The sequence below is a fragment of the Alternaria viburni genome (genome assembly GCF_023758015.1).
Source record: "Alternaria viburni strain BMP 2772 chromosome Unknown scaffold_28, whole genome shotgun sequence".
NCBI lineage: Eukaryota > Fungi > Ascomycota > Dothideomycetes > Pleosporales > Pleosporaceae > Alternaria > Alternaria viburni.
In genome coordinates, this window is record NW_026055797.1 from 384,182 (window position 1) to 401,848 (window position 17,667).

General features: G+C 52.9%; 4 protein-coding genes across 4 annotated transcripts; 2 read left to right on the top strand and 2 right to left on the bottom strand.

Moving 5' to 3' along the window:
• Nucleotides 1-67: 67 nt before the first annotated feature.
• NTE1 (phosphatidylcholine and lysophosphatidylcholine phospholipase) lies at nucleotides 68-4,782 on the top strand (the record flags this gene model as incomplete). The annotated part of the gene is made up of 4 exons (XM_049358952.1): nucleotides 68-348; nucleotides 394-3,996; nucleotides 4,043-4,614; nucleotides 4,670-4,782. The coding sequence occupies 4 exons, from the start codon at nucleotides 68-70 to the stop codon at nucleotides 4,780-4,782; spliced, it is 4,569 nt and encodes a 1,522-aa protein (XP_049206685.1).
• A 520-nt stretch (nucleotides 4,783-5,302) lies between these two features.
• J4E79_010113 (uncharacterized protein) lies at nucleotides 5,303-8,593 on the top strand (the record flags this gene model as incomplete). The annotated part of the gene is made up of 2 exons (XM_049358953.1): nucleotides 5,303-8,444; nucleotides 8,502-8,593. 2 exons carry the CDS (start codon nucleotides 5,303-5,305, stop codon nucleotides 8,591-8,593), a joined length of 3,234 nt encoding a protein of 1,077 aa, XP_049206686.1.
• A 1,817-nt stretch (nucleotides 8,594-10,410) lies between these two features.
• J4E79_010114 (uncharacterized protein) lies at nucleotides 10,411-11,268 on the bottom strand (the record flags this gene model as incomplete). The annotated part of the gene is made up of 1 exon (XM_049358954.1): nucleotides 10,411-11,268. One exon carries the CDS (start codon nucleotides 11,266-11,268, stop codon nucleotides 10,411-10,413), a length of 858 nt encoding a protein of 285 aa, XP_049206687.1.
• A 501-nt stretch (nucleotides 11,269-11,769) lies between these two features.
• J4E79_010115 (uncharacterized protein) lies at nucleotides 11,770-15,925 on the bottom strand (the record flags this gene model as incomplete). Its single annotated transcript, XM_049358955.1, has 6 exons — nucleotides 11,770-13,006; nucleotides 13,055-13,398; nucleotides 13,452-13,796; nucleotides 13,848-14,263; nucleotides 14,316-14,517; nucleotides 14,579-15,925. 6 exons carry the CDS (start codon nucleotides 15,923-15,925, stop codon nucleotides 11,770-11,772), a joined length of 3,891 nt encoding a protein of 1,296 aa, XP_049206688.1.
• Between the last annotated feature and the right edge of the window lie 1,742 nt (nucleotides 15,926-17,667).

Genomic DNA, 17,667 nt, shown 5'->3' on the forward strand with positions numbered 1-17,667 from the left:
TCTAGAAACGTCTGGAAATATTGACGCGTGACGGTCCGAATTCGGCACCGATCTTTCCTCGCCCACCATGGCCACCATGGCAGTCCCGGGAACTGCCACTTCTCGGTCGCTGGCAGAGGCTTCCAAAGCAGCAGTGTATAACACAGCAGAGGCTCTCTCCAACTCTGTACTTGGCATGAAGCCTGCTGATACCACGCCGTCGACCAGCTTTGGTCTATTGGGCCGTGTCATTCTGTCCATCTTCAGTGTATTGCCGACCGTCTTGTACTGGATTACCTATACCCTACCGACATGGCTGTTCACGCTCTTCTCTATGAGCCTGACCTTCACCATGAACTTCACAACTCTGTACGTTGTCAACCCCCTACACGTATCTTAGCTAAACGCTTGTAGGATGCTCGTCGTCGTCTTTGTCGTGTCTACCGTCAGTTACTTCGTGAGGTACCGATACATGACTATGTACGCACGACTACCGCCTGAACCGCAGCGTGAAGAACCACAGGTCGAAGTCTTTCCCGACAGCGCCGAAAATGACTCCAAGCGCGGCTTGTCCAACTACTTGGATGAATTCTTGAGCGCAATCAAAGTGTTCGGTTACTTGGAGCGCCCAGTCTTCCATGAACTAACACGCACTATGCAGACCCGTCGGTTGGTGGCTGGCGAGACAATTCTCTTGGAAGAAGAGAAAGGCTTCTGTCTGGTAGTAGATGGCTTGGTCCAGATCTTTGTCAAGTCGAACCGAAATGATTCGGACTCCGATGAGGACGATATGGGAGGGGAGTCATCCGGCGACGGCGCGAACCAGGGCCACCGGCAGGGCTATCAACTTCTTACTGAAGTCAAGAACGGAGCCCCAATGTCTTCGTTATTCTCCATTCTCTCTCTGTTCACAGAAGATGTGAAGCTGCGTCATGACGAAGATGAGGACACGCGTCCAAGCTTCCCAGGATCGCCTCAGCAGGATGTAAGGCCATCTATGTCACGGAACAGTAGCTTTGCATTCGACGATTCAAGACCGCACACACCAAACCAAGTCCCTGAGGCCAAGTTCGGGCATCGAAGAACATCGACTCTGAACAGTCCAACAGCAGGTGGGCGCCTTCAAGCCGTGCCGCCTCTGTCGCTGGATCTAGACGGACTTGGTGATGAGCGACTCAAGCACAGCAAAACTCGAGGATCACCTTCGCGCCCTGCGAAGCCTAAATCTGCCCACCCAGACATTGTCGCGCGTGCGACCGTAGACACAACCATCGCTATAATCCCAGCCACTGCATTTCGTCGACTGACGCGCATATACCCCAAAGCAACGGCGCACATTGTTCAGGTCATCCTTACGCGCCTTCAAAGAGTTACGCTCGCAACCAGCCATGCTTATCTCAGTTTGACGAATGAGGTCCTCCGCACGGAGAAGCTCATGAATAAGTATACTACATACGATCTTCCTGGCTTTCTGCGTGATGCTCCGCTCGAGCGACTGAAGGAGAAGTTTGCGAAGGAGACGGAGCGCATTGGCTCAGACGAGGGCATGAAAGGCATTGCGTTACACAATCCCGGCGCCGGCCGACGACGAAGGTCCAGCGTATCCCTTAGAAGAGGAACCGCTGCGCAAGCCCGCCTTGCCGCCGCTCGTGGGGCCAACGCGAACGCAAATAACGAAGCGTTACCCAAAATCACTTCCCCAGATCAAGGACCACGCAACGACCGGATCAGCGCAGGTGACCTATTGACCAATTCGCAAATGGCACGGGGAACTGGCCGGAGTGGCCGCAGCAGCTTCTCACAACCATACCAACATCAGCAGGAACGGCGGGACAATCGTACACCGTTGGACGCCAGCAATTTCAACCCTTTCGCATCTCCGTCGCTGCGCCCAAAAACTTTGCACCGGCAAGAATCTATTGATGAAGCTACTGTGTTCAGGGAGTCTATACTGGGATGTATGTTCAAGGCTATCGGACTCATCAACCCAGAGAACCCCATGCCTAAGCCAACCGCGTCAGTGGAGCAGTCACCGCAGCTTGTCTCTTTCGATGCCAGGAGACAGAAGGCCGTGTTCACAAATGCATTTGGCTTCATGGACCCGTACGCAGGCTCCAAGGATGGAGACACCGAGTCTATAGCATCAGCCTCTGGCATGTCAAGCATGAGCGCTGCCGGCCCACACAACATCCTGGAAGAAATCGTCAATGACGTGGAAATCGTCTTCTTCCCCAAAGACTCTGTGCTGGTGGAACAGGGAGAGAGGAATCCTGGCTTGTATTACGTCATTGATGGATTCTTGGACGTAAGCGTGCCTGTGGAAGAAGACGCACCTGAATCCAACGTACTAGGAACCCTTCCTAATGGGCCAGGCTACACTGAAGATGATCTCTTCGGACCATCCTCCCGCCCACCAGGATCGAGCACTCCTTCGCGAACTGCTGCCGACGGTACCAAGAAGAAGCGCACAAGAAGGAGTCTATTCATGACCAAACCTGGTGGACTAGCTGGCTATCTTGGAGCAGTATCATCGAACCGATCTTTCGTCGATGTCACAGCCAAGACCGATGTCTACGTAGGTTTCCTGCCTCGCTCAGCCATTGAGCGGATCGTCGAACGGTACCCGGTGGTATTGCTCACAATCGCGAAACGCCTTACAACACTTCTACCTCGGCTGATTCAGCATATCGACTTCGCTTTGGAATGGGTTCAAGTAAATGCGGGGCAGGTGATCTACAACCAAGGTGACGAGAGCGATGCTATTTACATCGTCTTGAACGGAAGATTGCGCGCCATCCGCGACGCCGAGAACAGTGCAGTCAAGGTCATTGGCGAATACGGTCAAGGTGACAGTGTCGGCGAGCTCGAAGTGCTCACGGAATCATCACGACCAGGCTCGCTGCATGCTATTCGTGACACAGAGCTTGCGAAGTTTCCGAAGACGCTATTCAACAGCCTGGCACTGGAACACCCTGGTATCACGATCAAGATCTCAAAGATCATCGCCTCCCGCATGCGAGCTTTGGTCGATGACCCGCTGCACGAACAGAGTAAAGAGCGTGGAACGAAGGCCACTCGCGCGAATGTGTCTTCGACAGTCAACTTACGCACTGTCGCCGTACTTCCGGTGACTGCCGGAATCCCGGTAGTGGACTTCGGAAGCCGGCTAGTCAATGCGCTCACTCAAATTGGCATGCCGCAAGGCGTGGTCTCTCTCAACCAGGCCGCCATTCTCAACCATCTTGGACGACACGCCTTCAGTCGCATGGGAAAGTTGAAGCTTTCGCAATACCTCGCTGATTTGGAGGAAAGATACGGCATGGTCATCTATGTCGCTGATACTCCAGTCAAGTCGCCATGGACCCAGACGTGTATCAACCAGGCCGATTGCATTCTCCTTGTGGGTCTAGCTGAATCTTCCCCAAACATTGGCGAGTACGAGCGGTTCCTTTTGACGACGAAAACGACTGCACGCAAAGAGCTAGTGCTTTTGCATTCAGAGAGATACTGTCCGTCAGGTCTGACGCGGAAGTGGCTGCGCAACCGCCCCTGGATCAATGGCAGTCATCACCATATCCAAATGTCGTTCCGCGCAACCTCAGAGCCAGTTCATCACGCTGGACGACGTTTCGGAAACGCGCTCAAACAACGAGTGCAAGTCATCCAGGCTGAGATTCAAAAGTACACGTCAAGAAAGGTTCGCCAGACACCGCTCTACTCAGCAGACACGCCATTCAAGGGTGACTTCCATCGCCTCGCACGACGTCTGTGCGGTCGCTCAGTCGGTCTTGTATTGGGCGGTGGTGGTGCTCGTGGTATATCGCAAATCGGTATCATCCGCGCACTCGAAGAAGCTGGTATTCCAATCGATATCGTTGGCGGCACATCTATCGGTAGTTTCATAGGTGCACTGTATGCCTGGGATGCAGATGTCGTTCCCATGTATGGTCGCGCAAAGAAGTTTGCCGGTCGCATGGGCAGCATGTGGAGGTTTGCACTCGATCTCACCTACCCTTCGTAAGTTTTACATGTCCACACAAACTCTAAAGCTAACTTTTGATAGTGCTTCGTACACCACTGGCCATGAGTTCAATCGCGGTATTTTCAAGACCTTTGGAAACTCCCAGATGGAAGATTTCTGGCTCGAATTTTACTGCAACACCACCAACATCAGCAAGTCGCGTTCGGAGATCCATACCAGTGGATACGTCTGGCGCTATGTCCGTGCATCGATGTCGCTTGCAGGATTACTTCCTCCTCTATGTGACAACGGTAGCATGCTCTTGGATGGTGGGTACATCGACAACCTGACTGTCACGCATATGAAGAGTCTCGGTGCAGACGTCATCTTCGCGGTCGACGTAGGCAGTCTCGACGATAACGCGCCGCAGTCTTTCGGTGACTCATTGAGTGGTTTCTGGGCGACGTTCAATCGGTGGAATCCATTTTCTAGCTTCCCCAACCCCCCGACATTATCGGAGATCCAGTCGCGCCTCGCATATGTGTCTAGCATCGATGCGCTGGAGCGGGCGAAAAATACGCCGGGATGCAGGTACATGCGGCCGCCAATCGATCCGTATGGCACGCTTGACTTTGCGAAATTCGAAGAGATCTACGAGGTGGGGTACAAATACGGTAAGTGAAGACGCAATCTTTGACTTTGAAAATGTTTTGCTAATGCGATGCACAGGCAAAGAGTACCTAGCGCAGCTCCGCGAGCAAGGAATCCTGCCCGTGACCGAAGAGACGGAGAAAGAAAAGAATCTCCGACGGACAATGGCACCGCGACGGGCGAGCATCTAGTGTGGTTGAACCGTGCCCAGAACACGCGGAGAGGACTGAGATGCGGGTTATGTGGATATCAAGTAATAGAATGCAGCGGTGGTCAGCGTAGTTTTGCCCAATGGGTGCTAGGAATGCGTGTGGATGCAAGGACAGTCGGCTTGGGGTTTAGTGGCACGCGTCGGCTAGCTTGGCCAGGGTCAGCTTATCACCAACGGCGCGGATAATGACGGGTTAGAGTGTAGATAGCAATGAATGAAGGCGCGCTGTCACCGCTGTCAATTTGAGCGTCTTGAGGTTTCGCGATCCAAGTTCTTCCTTCCCTTGTAAATCCTCACTTTGCATTTCCCTGGGTTGTGGGTGTTGAACGCGTTTCCCCCGCCAACGTCACCACCATCGCAGTGGCGAGCCTCCCAGACTTTTGAGCAATCGGGCCAATTGCTCGCACAGGACTCGCTCAACAGACCACTAATCTCTCTGTTAAAAAATATTTGCTTCCTGGGGAGACTCCCCGTAGCATCACTGCAACCACACAGCCAACATGCGCGCAGCGTGTATTAGGGCAGCTAGCACTGCTAGCCGGCTCACACGATCGTCGTGTGTCGCCCAGCTACCGCGTCCCCAGCTCGCGGGCACGTCGTCGCGCGCCATCGCATATCAAACCCTGCAAACTCTCCAAAAGCGCGGGTTCCAGCAGCAGGCGCCAAATGCACAACAGGCGGCCGCAGCCGCAGCCGTCGAAGCCGCAGACGATGTCTTCGACACCCCGCCCCAGCAGACCGACTCGGCGAGACCCTTCGATGCGCTCGACACGTTTCCCCGCCGTCACATTGGGCCGTCTGCCGAGAGTGCGGAAGCCATGCTCAAGGCCCTGGACCCGCCCGTGGGCAGCCTAGACGAGTTCGTCCGCCAGGTTATACCCGCTGATATTCTGTCGGCGCGCGAGTTGAAGATTGGCAGCATGGCCGAGGGGCTGTCTGTGGAGGAGTGGCAGGCCCACGGCGTGCCAGAGTCTGTCTTCCTCAACACCGCGAAGCAGATTATGAGCCAGAACAAGCCGGGCAAGAGTCTGATCGGACAGGGATACTATGGCACCAAAGTCCCGGAGGTCATCAAGAGGAACGTCCTCGAGAACCCTGCGTGGTACACTAGCTATACCCCATACCAGCCTGAGATCAGCCAGGGACGTCTCGAGTCGCTGCTGAACTTCCAGACTATGGTCTCGGATCTGACTGGTCTGAGCATTGCAAATGCGTCGGTGCTGGATGAGCCTACTGCGGCGGCCGAGGCTATGACCATGTCCATGGGCATGATGCCTTTGTCTAAGCAGAAGAGCAAGAACAAGACTTTCCTCGTTTCGGAGCGGTGCCATCCTCAGACTCTCGCTGTTCTGTACTCGCGCGCCGAGGGCTTCGGCATCAAGATTGAGGTCGCGGATGTACTCAAGGACAACAGCAAGAGAGTGGAGGAGCTAGGTCAGGATCTAGTTGGTGTGCTCGCTCAGTACCCAGACACTGACGGAGCCGTCAACGACTTCCGCGGTCTCGCTGACAAGGTGCACAAGACTGGTGCTCTTTTCAGCGTTGCGACCGATCTCCTCGCCCTCACACTGCTTACTCCACCGGGAGAGTTCGGTGCCGACATCGCTTTCGGAAACGCACAACGATTTGGTGTGCCTCTGGGTTACGGTGGACCGCACGCGGCCTTCTTCGCTTGCGACGAGAAGTACAAGCGCAAGATTCCGGGTCGTCTGATCGGTCTGTCAAAGGACAGGTTGGGAAACCCTGCGGCGCGACTCGCGCTGCAAACCCGAGAGCAACACATTCGCCGTGAGAAGGCTACTAGCAACATTTGCACGGCACAGGCTCTGTTGGCAAACATGAGCGCTATGTACGCTGTGTACCATGGACCAAATGGCTTGACTGCCATCGCTAAGCAGGTCGTTGCAAAGGCTCGCACGATCCAACAAGCCCTCATCGCCAATGGCTACAAGACCGGCCAGCGCGGAAAGATGGACAACGCACCTGTCTTGTTCGACACAGTCGTTGTCGAGACTGGCGACAAGACCGACGCCATCATCTCCGCACTCGCGAAGAACGAAATATTCGTACGAAGGATTGACGCCCATCACGTCGGTATTTCTGTCGATGAAACCACTGGTGCGAATACCATCAACAAAGTATTGAATGTGTTCAACGGAACTCGTAACGACTGGTCTTTTGCCGAATCTGTCGACATTGAGGTCCCTGAGCCATTCAAGAGGACCAGCGAATTCATGACCCACCCAGTCTTCAACTCGCACCACTCCGAGACAGAACTTCTTCGCTACATCAACCATCTTTCTTCAAAGGATCTGTCTCTAGTTCACTCGATGATTCCTCTTGGTTCCTGCACGATGAAGCTCAACTCCACTGCAGAGATGGCACCTGTCTCGTTCGACACCGTTTCCAACCTGCATCCCTTCCTGCCTCTTGACCGCGCCACTGGATACTCTGATATGATCAAGCAGCTGGAAGACGATTTGGCCGACATTACCGGTTTCCACTCTGTCTCGCTACAGCCCAACTCTGGTGCTCAGGGTGAGTTCACTGGACTTCGCGTTATTCGCAAGTACCTTGAGCAGCAGCCTGGCAAGAAGCGCGACATCTGCTTGATTCCTGTCTCAGCCCACGGCACCAACCCTGCTAGTGCTGCCATGTGCGGTATGCGTGTTGTACCCATCAAGTGCGACCAAGCGACCGGTAACCTGGACATGGCCGACTTGAAGGCCAAGTGCGAGAAGCACAGCGAAGAGCTCGGTGCCTTCATGGTCACCTACCCCAGCACTTTCGGTGTCTTCGAGCCCAGCGTCAAGGAGGCTTGCGACCTGATCCACCAGCACGGTGGCCAAGTCTACATGGACGGTGCCAACATGAACGCCCAAATCGGTCTTTGCTCCCCCGGCGAGATCGGTGCCGACGTCTGCCATCTCAACCTGCACAAGACCTTCTGCATTCCCCACGGCGGCGGTGGCCCCGGTGTAGGCCCCATCGGAGTAAAAGAGCATCTCTCACCCTTCCTCCCCGGCCATCTCCGCGGCGAAACCGGTGGCGCCCAAGCCATCCACCCCGTCAGCGGTGCACCCTGGGGAAGCGCCAGCATCCTGCCCATCAGCTGGGCCTACATCAAGATGATGGGCGCCGTCGGCCTCACACAAGCCACCAAGATCACCCTCCTAAACGCAAACTACATCCTCTCCCGCCTGAAGCCTCACTACCCCATCCTCTACACCAACGACGAAGGCCGCTGCGCCCACGAATTCATCCTCGACGTCCGCGGCTTCAAGGAAACCGCTGGCATCGAAGCTATCGACATTGCCAAGCGCCTTCAAGACTACGGGTTCCACGCCCCGACCATGAGCTGGCCCGTCGCCAACACCCTCATGATCGAGCCTACGGAGTCGGAGAGCAAGGCTGAACTAGACCGTTTCTGCGATGCGTTGATTAGCATTCGCAAGGAGATTAAGGAGGTTGAAGAGGGCCAACAACCCAAGGAGGGTAATGTGCTCAAGATGAGTCCGCATACGCAGCAGGATCTTATTACGGGAGAGTGGCAGAGGAGTTATTCGAGGGAGAAGGCGGCGTATCCCCTCAGTTACTTGAAGGCGAAGAAGTTCTGGCCTAGTGTTGCGAGGTTGGATGATGGTAAGTCTTTTTTTCCTGTTCGTGGAGTTGTGAGGATGCGGACTAACATTGCAATAGCATACGGTGACACAAACCTCTTCTGCACATGTGCGCCTGTCGAGGGCGAGGATAGCGATATCACGGGTGCTGCTGCGCCGACCCCGACCTAAGCTCTTCACCCTCACGACCGGTTCGACCTTCTTTCACGGACTTTTCTTTTTACCTCTTTGCATACAAGGTGCGGGGCTCTATCGGATAGGCCTCTTTCTTCAACAAGCACCCCCCAGCGTGGGTGTTCTGGCGTCTTTACATTTACATCACCTTGGCTTGGCTTCAACACTTGCTGGTCGATGGATATTTTTGGTGGGATTTATGAATGAATGCATATGTGGCGTTTTTTGCTGGGTATAGATGGTGCTATGATAAGTACGGGAATGAGATGATAGTTCATGATGCATTAAATGTGGTCTTTAACGTGTGTGCGGCATTTGTTTGGTATCGTGTATGCTGCAAATGGTTCCGGAGATCTCCGCGGCAAGCATTGCGGATGGTGCGCGGACTTGAGGGCTCACGTGCGCTGCGGCCGCTGGCTTGGCCGTGTGCGTACAAAAGTCTCCTTCATGCTGTCTACTCCTCTCTTTCCTCATATCACATTCAGCCATTTCACTCCAAAATCGCATTCTCACTACGTTATGGTGTGTCCAAAAAAGGTTTTACGACATATTATGGGATCTGTCTCTTCCTCCTCTCCAACATACCCAAACGAAAACCTCTAGGCAACACCGTGATGTCTCTCCCGCCTCCTTCCTTCTCAAAACATGAATCCGTTGTTCGGATGGTGTCTTCGCCTGCCTTCTCTCGATACTTCAAATTCAACTCGGCGTCGTTCATGTTCTTCGTCTGCCAGAACACATCTTACCAGCCTGCTATGGCTGTGCGGTCTCTCTACTCCTCGACAACATTTCTAAGGTCAGCGACCAAAAAACAGGACGGGTATTATTATTATGGTTGCGGCCTTCTCTTCTCGATTACAAAGAAAATGAAGCTGGAAAGCTACATGGTGTTCTCCAACTCCTTCTGGGGTTTTCCGAAAAGAGAGGCTAGTGGACTATGTGTTCGCCTGACCGAAACCGCACCCTGAGCAATTTAATGTCTGCTCTGCTTCTCTTCTCCTCGCACATCTCTGAGAAGCGGGGATCAAAACATGGCTCAATATGTCGGATGCTTCCCGCGTCTCCTTCCTTGCCAAAAAACAGAAGGCGTGTGAACATGGCGTTCTCTCGCTTCTCCTGGGAGCTTAAAGGTCATTCAGAAATATGGGATGTGCTTCCAGTATCGAAAGAAAAATGTAGCGCTTCAATGTCTGTCCGTCTTCCTTTCCTGAAAAAAACCACACCCGCCTGCTTTATGATCCTGTGGTTTCGAAAAACAGCTTTGCAGAATACATGGGCGTCGTTGGACCAAAAGAACCCAAACACCTGGCCATGTCTTCTGCAAAAAGACAAATGCGTTCTTGACATGAACAGAAACATGTTCGGGGATCACGCATGTCTGAAGAAAGTAGCAGAGAAATGGATGTCTGCTGCGACTGCTTCAAGCTGCATGTGTCTTGTGCATATACAAAACAGCCGTGGAGAAAGTTCCATGTTGGCGAAGTAACTCGAGCTAAGGGACATGACTGTGCTACTTGCGCTTCTTGTCACCCATGCCTGGACTTTGAGGCCAGTCAGCGATGAGGGCGTGTATAAAGATCGCGGAAGTAAGCGCTTCTTCTTCTTTTTTATCACTCACTGCTTCTGGCAGTTTACCAAAATGCCGTAGATGAGTTTGGATGGAGTGACCAAAATCTGCATGGCTGCGAGCGATGACTGTGGCTTGGCGAGACGTTTCGAAAAGTACAAGGCTGGCAACTATGTGTGTTTTTTCTTGGCTCCGCTCCATCACGAGCGCACTCACCAAGTTCCACAATTACATCTCATCAAACCCATCAATCCACCTTCGCAAAGATAGCATCCGCAATCGCGTCAATCGCCTCTCTACACAACACCCTCACCTCCTCCTTTACGTGCGATTGTTCCGCAAACCACTTGAATCCCCCCCACCAACACCTCCATCTTCCCAACGAAAAACCCGGGTTTCCATCCCAAAGGTCCGTGTGCACCGCTATCCCTCTCTGCAAACCTTCGCCAAAGATTGAGTTGCCCAAGCGATACATATCGCGTCCGCCTATGATGACCCATTGAGCTGCGGCTGTGAGGTCGTAGTTGAGAAGTTCATTGGCATCAATCGCGGAACGCTCGAGGAAAGTAGGGCGGATGTGTTTCTCGAATTCCGCCTCTCTTGATTGCTGGCTCGTCTCGAGCGTCTCGCGTAGGCAAAAGAAGCCGAACATGAAATACCCGTCGTTGTATCCAGAGGTGGCCAATTTGGCAGTGAAGACATTATAATTAACCCATCTGTCACCCGGCGTAGTGGTCGCTTGCTTATCTTCCGGTTTCCAGAGATATCGCAGTCCGGATATGCCGTCATAGTTTTCCCGGTGCATGGATTCGAGGTGGTAGTAGACTGGGTTTGGGGTGGGGGGTATGGCGCGGATGGCGGGAAGGAGGGCGATAATAGGGTCGTGTGAGGTGGAGAATTGTGCGACTGTGTCTAGGAGTAGATTTGTGACTTCGAAGCCGGTATCTGCGGGTTTTGATGAGGCGTTGACAGAGGTCACGATTGCTGATGCAGTCGTTGCGGGTGGGGTGTCTGTGGTGCTGGAGAGATAGTCTGAGAGAATTTTGGTGCTTTCTTGGAAGGCCTTCTCACCGGCGTTGGCTTTCTGACTGAACCATTGATCCATAGCTGAATGTTGCACTGCTGAAAAAAACAAAGACGCTGGGGCGGAAGTGGTGAGGCTGGAGTGGTGAATCTTGCTCGTGGATTTGCGGGCCGGCGGAGGTGATCACGAAGCTTGCCTCAGCATACGCTACGTCATAGGTCACTGCGTACACTCCGATAACAGCATATACTCGTTGCGACAACAAGTACACCGCACGTTATCTGCCTCTTGACGAGAAGTCTTGAATGAGATGCAAATATGCATACGGAGGCAGATGACTTTACTTCTCGACTTCGCACTCATTCACCATGCCTTTGCAATGTATAGAGCGGACGTAATGAATGTAACCATTTCAGGGGATTGGAAACCCTCACAGAATACATGTGTATATATTCGCATTCGCGATGTACCGGTATGGGGTGGTATCCCAACAAGCGGCGCGCCGCATCATACCATCGCGCGACGCCCCTCGTCTCGACGCAAACAGCTTCACCTTACCTCGAAGCGGACGCATGCACCGTCTCAAATCGGGCACATAGCACCTCTCAAATCCTCTACGAAATCGAGCTTTCCCTTTACAGGACCGAGACTGTCGTAATCTTCCTTCTTCATATGTCGTCTTGAGGCTGCCGCACCCTTGAACCCACTCCGACTGACTCCCGCGCCTGCAAGGGCGCTAAACACAGTCATAAAGGCGTTTTCTGGATCCTGGACTACGCCGTAGACTGTAAGTGCGACGTCGCCTACCGTGCCGATAAGTCTGGCAATAGAGCGAACAGCAGTCAGCCCTGCGGCTGCTTCACCAGCGAACGGGATGAAAAACAAGAGACCCATGATGAAGTTCAGAATGAACTCTTCGCGCTCCGCCTTCTCTATTTCATTAGCCTTGCTTACGATCTTCTCCATAGCCACAATGGCCTCCTCGGTAGAGAATGCTGGCAGCGAGGTGGAGTCGACCATGTCAGATTCGGGCATCTGTTCGTCCCAGATACCTGCCAGCGACATGTCTTGGAAGCGGTACAACATGTCCTGGGCTTTGGAGTAGGAGTCGCCGATGATATCCTTGGGGTTGTAGATCTCGACCTTGTTTTGGTCCATAAGAGGATAGTTCCTGAAGAAGTTGTTGTTCCATTCCATACAGGCCTTGGCGTCCGAGGAATACTGGCAACCGTTGTTGACTCGCATCTCGCGCTTGCCAAACTTGATCCATTCTCTGTCTATGCCCCAAGTCTTGGAGAGGTCGTCGTAAAAGCTGTCTTCGTCCTTGAGGGTGAATGTCGCGTTTGGAATGTAGTCGCTCGTGAGTGGGCGTGCCTTGAACTCCATCTTTGGACATTTCTCCATGGGATAGTCACCCGCGCCTCCTTTGCAGTCTTTGCCTTTGATGCAGTTCAGATTACAGCCGGCATACATGCAGTCATCACAGCAGATTGCCGAGTTCTTGTGATCCGTGCAAGTAAAGTACTCGTCAACCTTGTCGCTTGCCATGAAGTTGTTGATTTGGTCGGGAATCTGGTCCTTCACGTAAGAAGCGTAGGTGTCGAATTTATCATCGTAACCCTTGTCGACCAGATCTTTGTACTTCTTCAGCGCTCCATCGAGTACAGAGATTTGAACATCGGTGATGTACTGCTCCATGCAGTGGCCGGGGATCGAGCCTTTGCGGTCCTTCAACTGATCCAGTGAGCTGAATTGCCCCTCGCAGGCAGCCCAGTAGTTTTCGTCGATCGGCACTTCGTAATCCTCAGGTTCATCTACTCTACTTCTAGTCAGTGAGGCTCAGTCTCACGCTCTTTCATCAACTTACCCATGCCAATCTTGCAGATCCACTGCCCAGTCCGTAGTTCCAGCGAAGTTGTATGAGTCGTAGAACTTTGATCGAGTGACCTTCAACTCATCATCCATCCAGGCGACCCATTCCGTATTGTTGAAGACCATGATGTTTGAACCGTCCTTGATGTACTTCTTCTGGATGTTACCACTGTCGATGATCTCCTGGATCTCAGCATTGGAGATATAACCACCAGTCTGTGTACATCGGCCTTGGTACGCATCGGATACTCGGGGAGATCCGGTAAACTTGCAGTATTCGTAATCGCACCCAGCTTGCGCCATCTTGAAGGAGCGACCATAGCTAGAGACACCCACAACCTACGAACATATCAGCGTGACGGTCTATACATACATCATTGATAATCACTCACCACTTTGCTGGAGTCTGCTCCGGCTTTGGTTATCATGGATAGCGCATCTTTGGTCTCAGTTTCGTTGACATGAGATCTCAGGCAGTTACCAGTGTCGCATCCAGGCGAAGTCCACTTGTTGCCGTAATCCCATTGGCCATGCAGATCGTATGTCATATATACGATGTAGTCGAGAGTCTTGGCCATGTCCTTAATGGGGAAGGACTTGAGGTACCAGTATGACGCGGGCGCCGCGAAAGATACAGACTTGGAAGAACCCAAGGCTGACTTCAAGCTGGCGAGCAGTCGGTAGTAGTTGACGCCGTTGACAGGATCATCGGTCGGAATGCCGGGCAGGTCGGGAGCCTGAGTATATCCTATCAGCATATGGAATTCAGCAATTGCTCAGGGACTTACTCCAGGGTACTCCCAGTCGAGGTCGACACCATCAAGCCCATGCTCTTCAATGAAGCTGATGATGTTGTCCCTAAACGTCGCACGATTGGCCGGTAAGACCGCCTCACGCAAGATCTGAAATGTTCCAGGCTCGGTACTGAACGCCCAGCCACCGAAAGAGATGATCTTCTTGACGTTCTTCATCTTCTTGAACTCTTCGAATTCCTTCAGAGTTGTCTCGTCCGTAATCTCTGGCTTATATGTCCCTCGAGTGACGTTCGCGAAGGCAAAGTGGATATGCGTGTAGTCCTCGGGAATCGACGTCACTAGCATATTCAGGCATGGTCGATTGAAGTTCCAGCTTTCGTAGTATGCGATCTTGATTTTGTTCGCCGGAGCGGTGCCTTTGATGATGTCTCTGCCGCAATTGCTGATGCCTGAAGCACGTTAGTATACCTCCATGAATGCGAATGACTGTGGACTACATACATCCATTCTTTCCGGGGGCAGACGTTCCCGGGGCACCGGTCTCTGACTTGCTAACGGTGCAGAAGTCGTCAGTCAAACCACATTGGCCCCAGACGTTGCAGCAAACGTTCAATGGACAAGGGTTCAGTGTGCTGATATTCGCAGGTGCGGTGATCGGGTTCGGTCGTATGGTGCCGTTCTTCGTTGGCCCGCAGATCGCATTCTATCAAGGCGTGCGTCAGAAAGAGTAACAGGTTGGAGAGTGCGGATCAGGAAAAGCATACCGGAACAATGGCAGGCATAGGTGCTAAGCCCTTGCTGACACACATGAGAAAGTCTGCATAGAAGACCTCTGGTTTGCAGCCATTCCAGCCCCATGTACCCTTGTTGAACTCCATGAGGTCATCCACAGTAATGTCGTGGGAGATGGCAACCTTCGAGCAACTGTCATCCTTCTTGGTGTAGTAGGTCGCGCAATTTCCGCCGGCATCGGGCTTGGGTTTCAGATCAGGATATTTGCCGGCAGTACAGCAAACCTTTTGCCCTGGCATAAGGTTTGAGCAGAGATTCGTCTTGGTGTTAGCCTTCATGAAGTCGTTCGCGCTGATACCGCATTTGGCCGCGAGGCTGCCACAGTCATCCTTCTCTACAACCTCCCTCGTCTTGCAAGTACCGTCTGTATTGCCAGAAGGGAGTGTGCTTGGCAATGTGCCGCTACTACAGCACACGACCTCATCTTTGACAAGCGTAGTGCAGAGGTTGGCGCGGTTGTACTTCTCCAGGTTGGTCTGGCTGATGCCGCATCGATCGGCGATGGCGTAGCAACCATCGCCACTTCTGACGGTCGCAGTCTTGCAGTCTGCTCTGATGTCGAGACGTCCTCTCGTGTCCAAATGAGCGGGCGAGATGTTTCGAGAACGAATGGTTGAGTTAGTGCCATTGACAGAGATGTGTTCCACGGAAACAGGAATGCGAATGGTGACCTGCATCCAGTCTTCGCCTGTATCAGCCTGGGAGACGCACTCGCCATCCGACCAAGTCTTGACAGCTGTCTGTACGAACGGTAGGTTCTTCGCACTGGTCGCCACGATGCCTACGCTATAGTCCGCGCCACGCCCTTCAGCTGCGCACAGCTGAACGACAGTTGTCTTGGAAAGGCCTTGATTCTGAACGTGAAGCAAGAACTTATTCAAAACTTCGGCGGTCAAACCGTGTTGATGAACCTCGGCTCCGGCATAGACACCGATAGCTGAAGACTGAGAGTATGCGAACTCCATGACGCTATGGCTGCATGAAGGCGTTTGTAATGCGAGATGATTGATAACTTGACGTCCGGCAGAGAGGAGGTGGCTACTTGAGTACGCATCGTTCCCGGTCGTTGGCTGATGCATGTAGATCGACACGTCTTCCAGAACGCGATTGGCGGTTGTGCAAAGCGAGGCCTTCTCCCCGTCGGGTTCGAAGAAGGATCTGGCTACCGACACGTAGTCTGCAGTACATGCCCGAGTGACGACGTTTTCCCTAAGATCAGCCTCGGCGTTCTGAACGACCATGTCAATGAGCATCGTCTCATTACAAGCGGCAAGCCGTCCGATATCTGGATACAAGAACCATTCGGCTCTTGATGTCATATCTTTCGTTGTGCTGCAGGGTACGGGACACAGGTCGCCCGCCGCTGAGTTCACGCTTTGGGCTGCTGCTAGCCATTCGTCAAGGTCATCGTTCTCGTTGCCTCTTCGAATTGCTTCCACGCTGGAAGAATTGGACCTAACACATGCTGTCAGTACAACAATTTGAAGTACTACTGGGGAAATCAAAGTGATTTGATAAGAGCGAGGATGCTTGAAGCTGAGGTGTGATTTGCACCACAAGCAAACGAAGTGTAACTTACAAAACGCCCCCAACAAGCAACGCATAAGGGATAATGCTGCGCAAAGATACTTTCGCCATGACAGAGTTCCACGATAGAATGCGTGGCAAGGGAAGCTTGGGAGAGTTGAACAACGGCTGAGCTGGTCAAGCCGAGAATTGGGAACGGCAATTGATAGCACCCGCCTATCTTTGCCTTGTGTACATCGAGGCGATTGTCAATGTTTCGACGGTCGGAAACGGCCCCCGCCGCACCTGACAGTGCATGGATCATGTTGTCTGGAAGCAGTCTCATGCAGGTACGGTGGATGGGGAAGTTCGGCTCTCTGCTGGACCTGCAGCGCGACCCCTTCTCGCTTGTGAGCTTGGCCCGTGCTCGGGCCATGGCCCTCGCGGACAGGACGCGCGACATCCCTGGCCTGACCTCGCCACTATTGCATCTGACCCGCGGGCCCCTCCGTCGGCCCGCTAATGCAGTATGATGGCCCCCATGCTCTCCAAAACATCAGAGATAAGTAACCGCCCAGTGGGATTGTTGGTGGCGTGGTCACAACCACCTGGGCACTCCAGGGACGTCAATCGGACCGACGGCTAAACACTGATGCACCGTATGAGCAGGGCGTCCGTGGGTATGTCATGTAGGTGTCTCGATCTAGACTCACTTGCATCTCCCCGAATCTCTACAGAGACTGGGCTAAATTGGGGTGTACCTCCGTATGCCAGTCGACCCCAGTCGAAAAGTAAGGGTCCTCGCCGGAGATGATACTACTCAGTTTCCGTCCAGAGAAGGCGTAGATTGCCATCTTTGGAGCTTCATCGAGCATTTCTCTCTCTTTTTGGTGTGCCTGAAGCGGAAGTTGTGCGTCGGTTCTTGAACATTTTCGTTGTCTCAGCGTTCGTCTTTCGCTCACTGATCTTACTTTGCATTCCAAGATGAAGCTGCAGCCTGTCATTGCTCTTTTTTGTTTGTTACAAACTGCCTTTGCTGGAGGTTACCAAGGATGTCTTGAGCGCGTGCATCTGTTTCAAGCGTATGAGATCGAGGGGCTCCGTCCAGCTTCAGATCGCGAGTTTGGATACCGATGCCTTGACTGGGACAACTCGAAAGGGTCAAAGCACTGTCGAGGTGGTAAGTATGTATGGACTAGCTACAGACTCTTCTTGCTAAGCACATCGCAGACAGATACGAGGCATGTGTGGGTTCTCGAAATGGAGGCCGCTGCTCCTTTGAAGAACTCCAAGACTTTATGGCGGGGAAGAGAGACAAACCTAGCTGGACGACGTTAGGCAATGCTGTCTACCAAAGTAACGGCAAAATCGATATGGAGGCAACTGCTCTGAGTTGCTACTCGCGATATCAAAAACAGAACGGGGTGAAAGTACCGAATTTTCCCGCATAGTAAGTAGGATGTCTTCGACACGATCGACTCTCGGTCAGTTTGTACCGAGTGGAGCTCTTTTCAGCTAATTACCACAAAGCAAAGCAATGAAAGGCACTAACGGG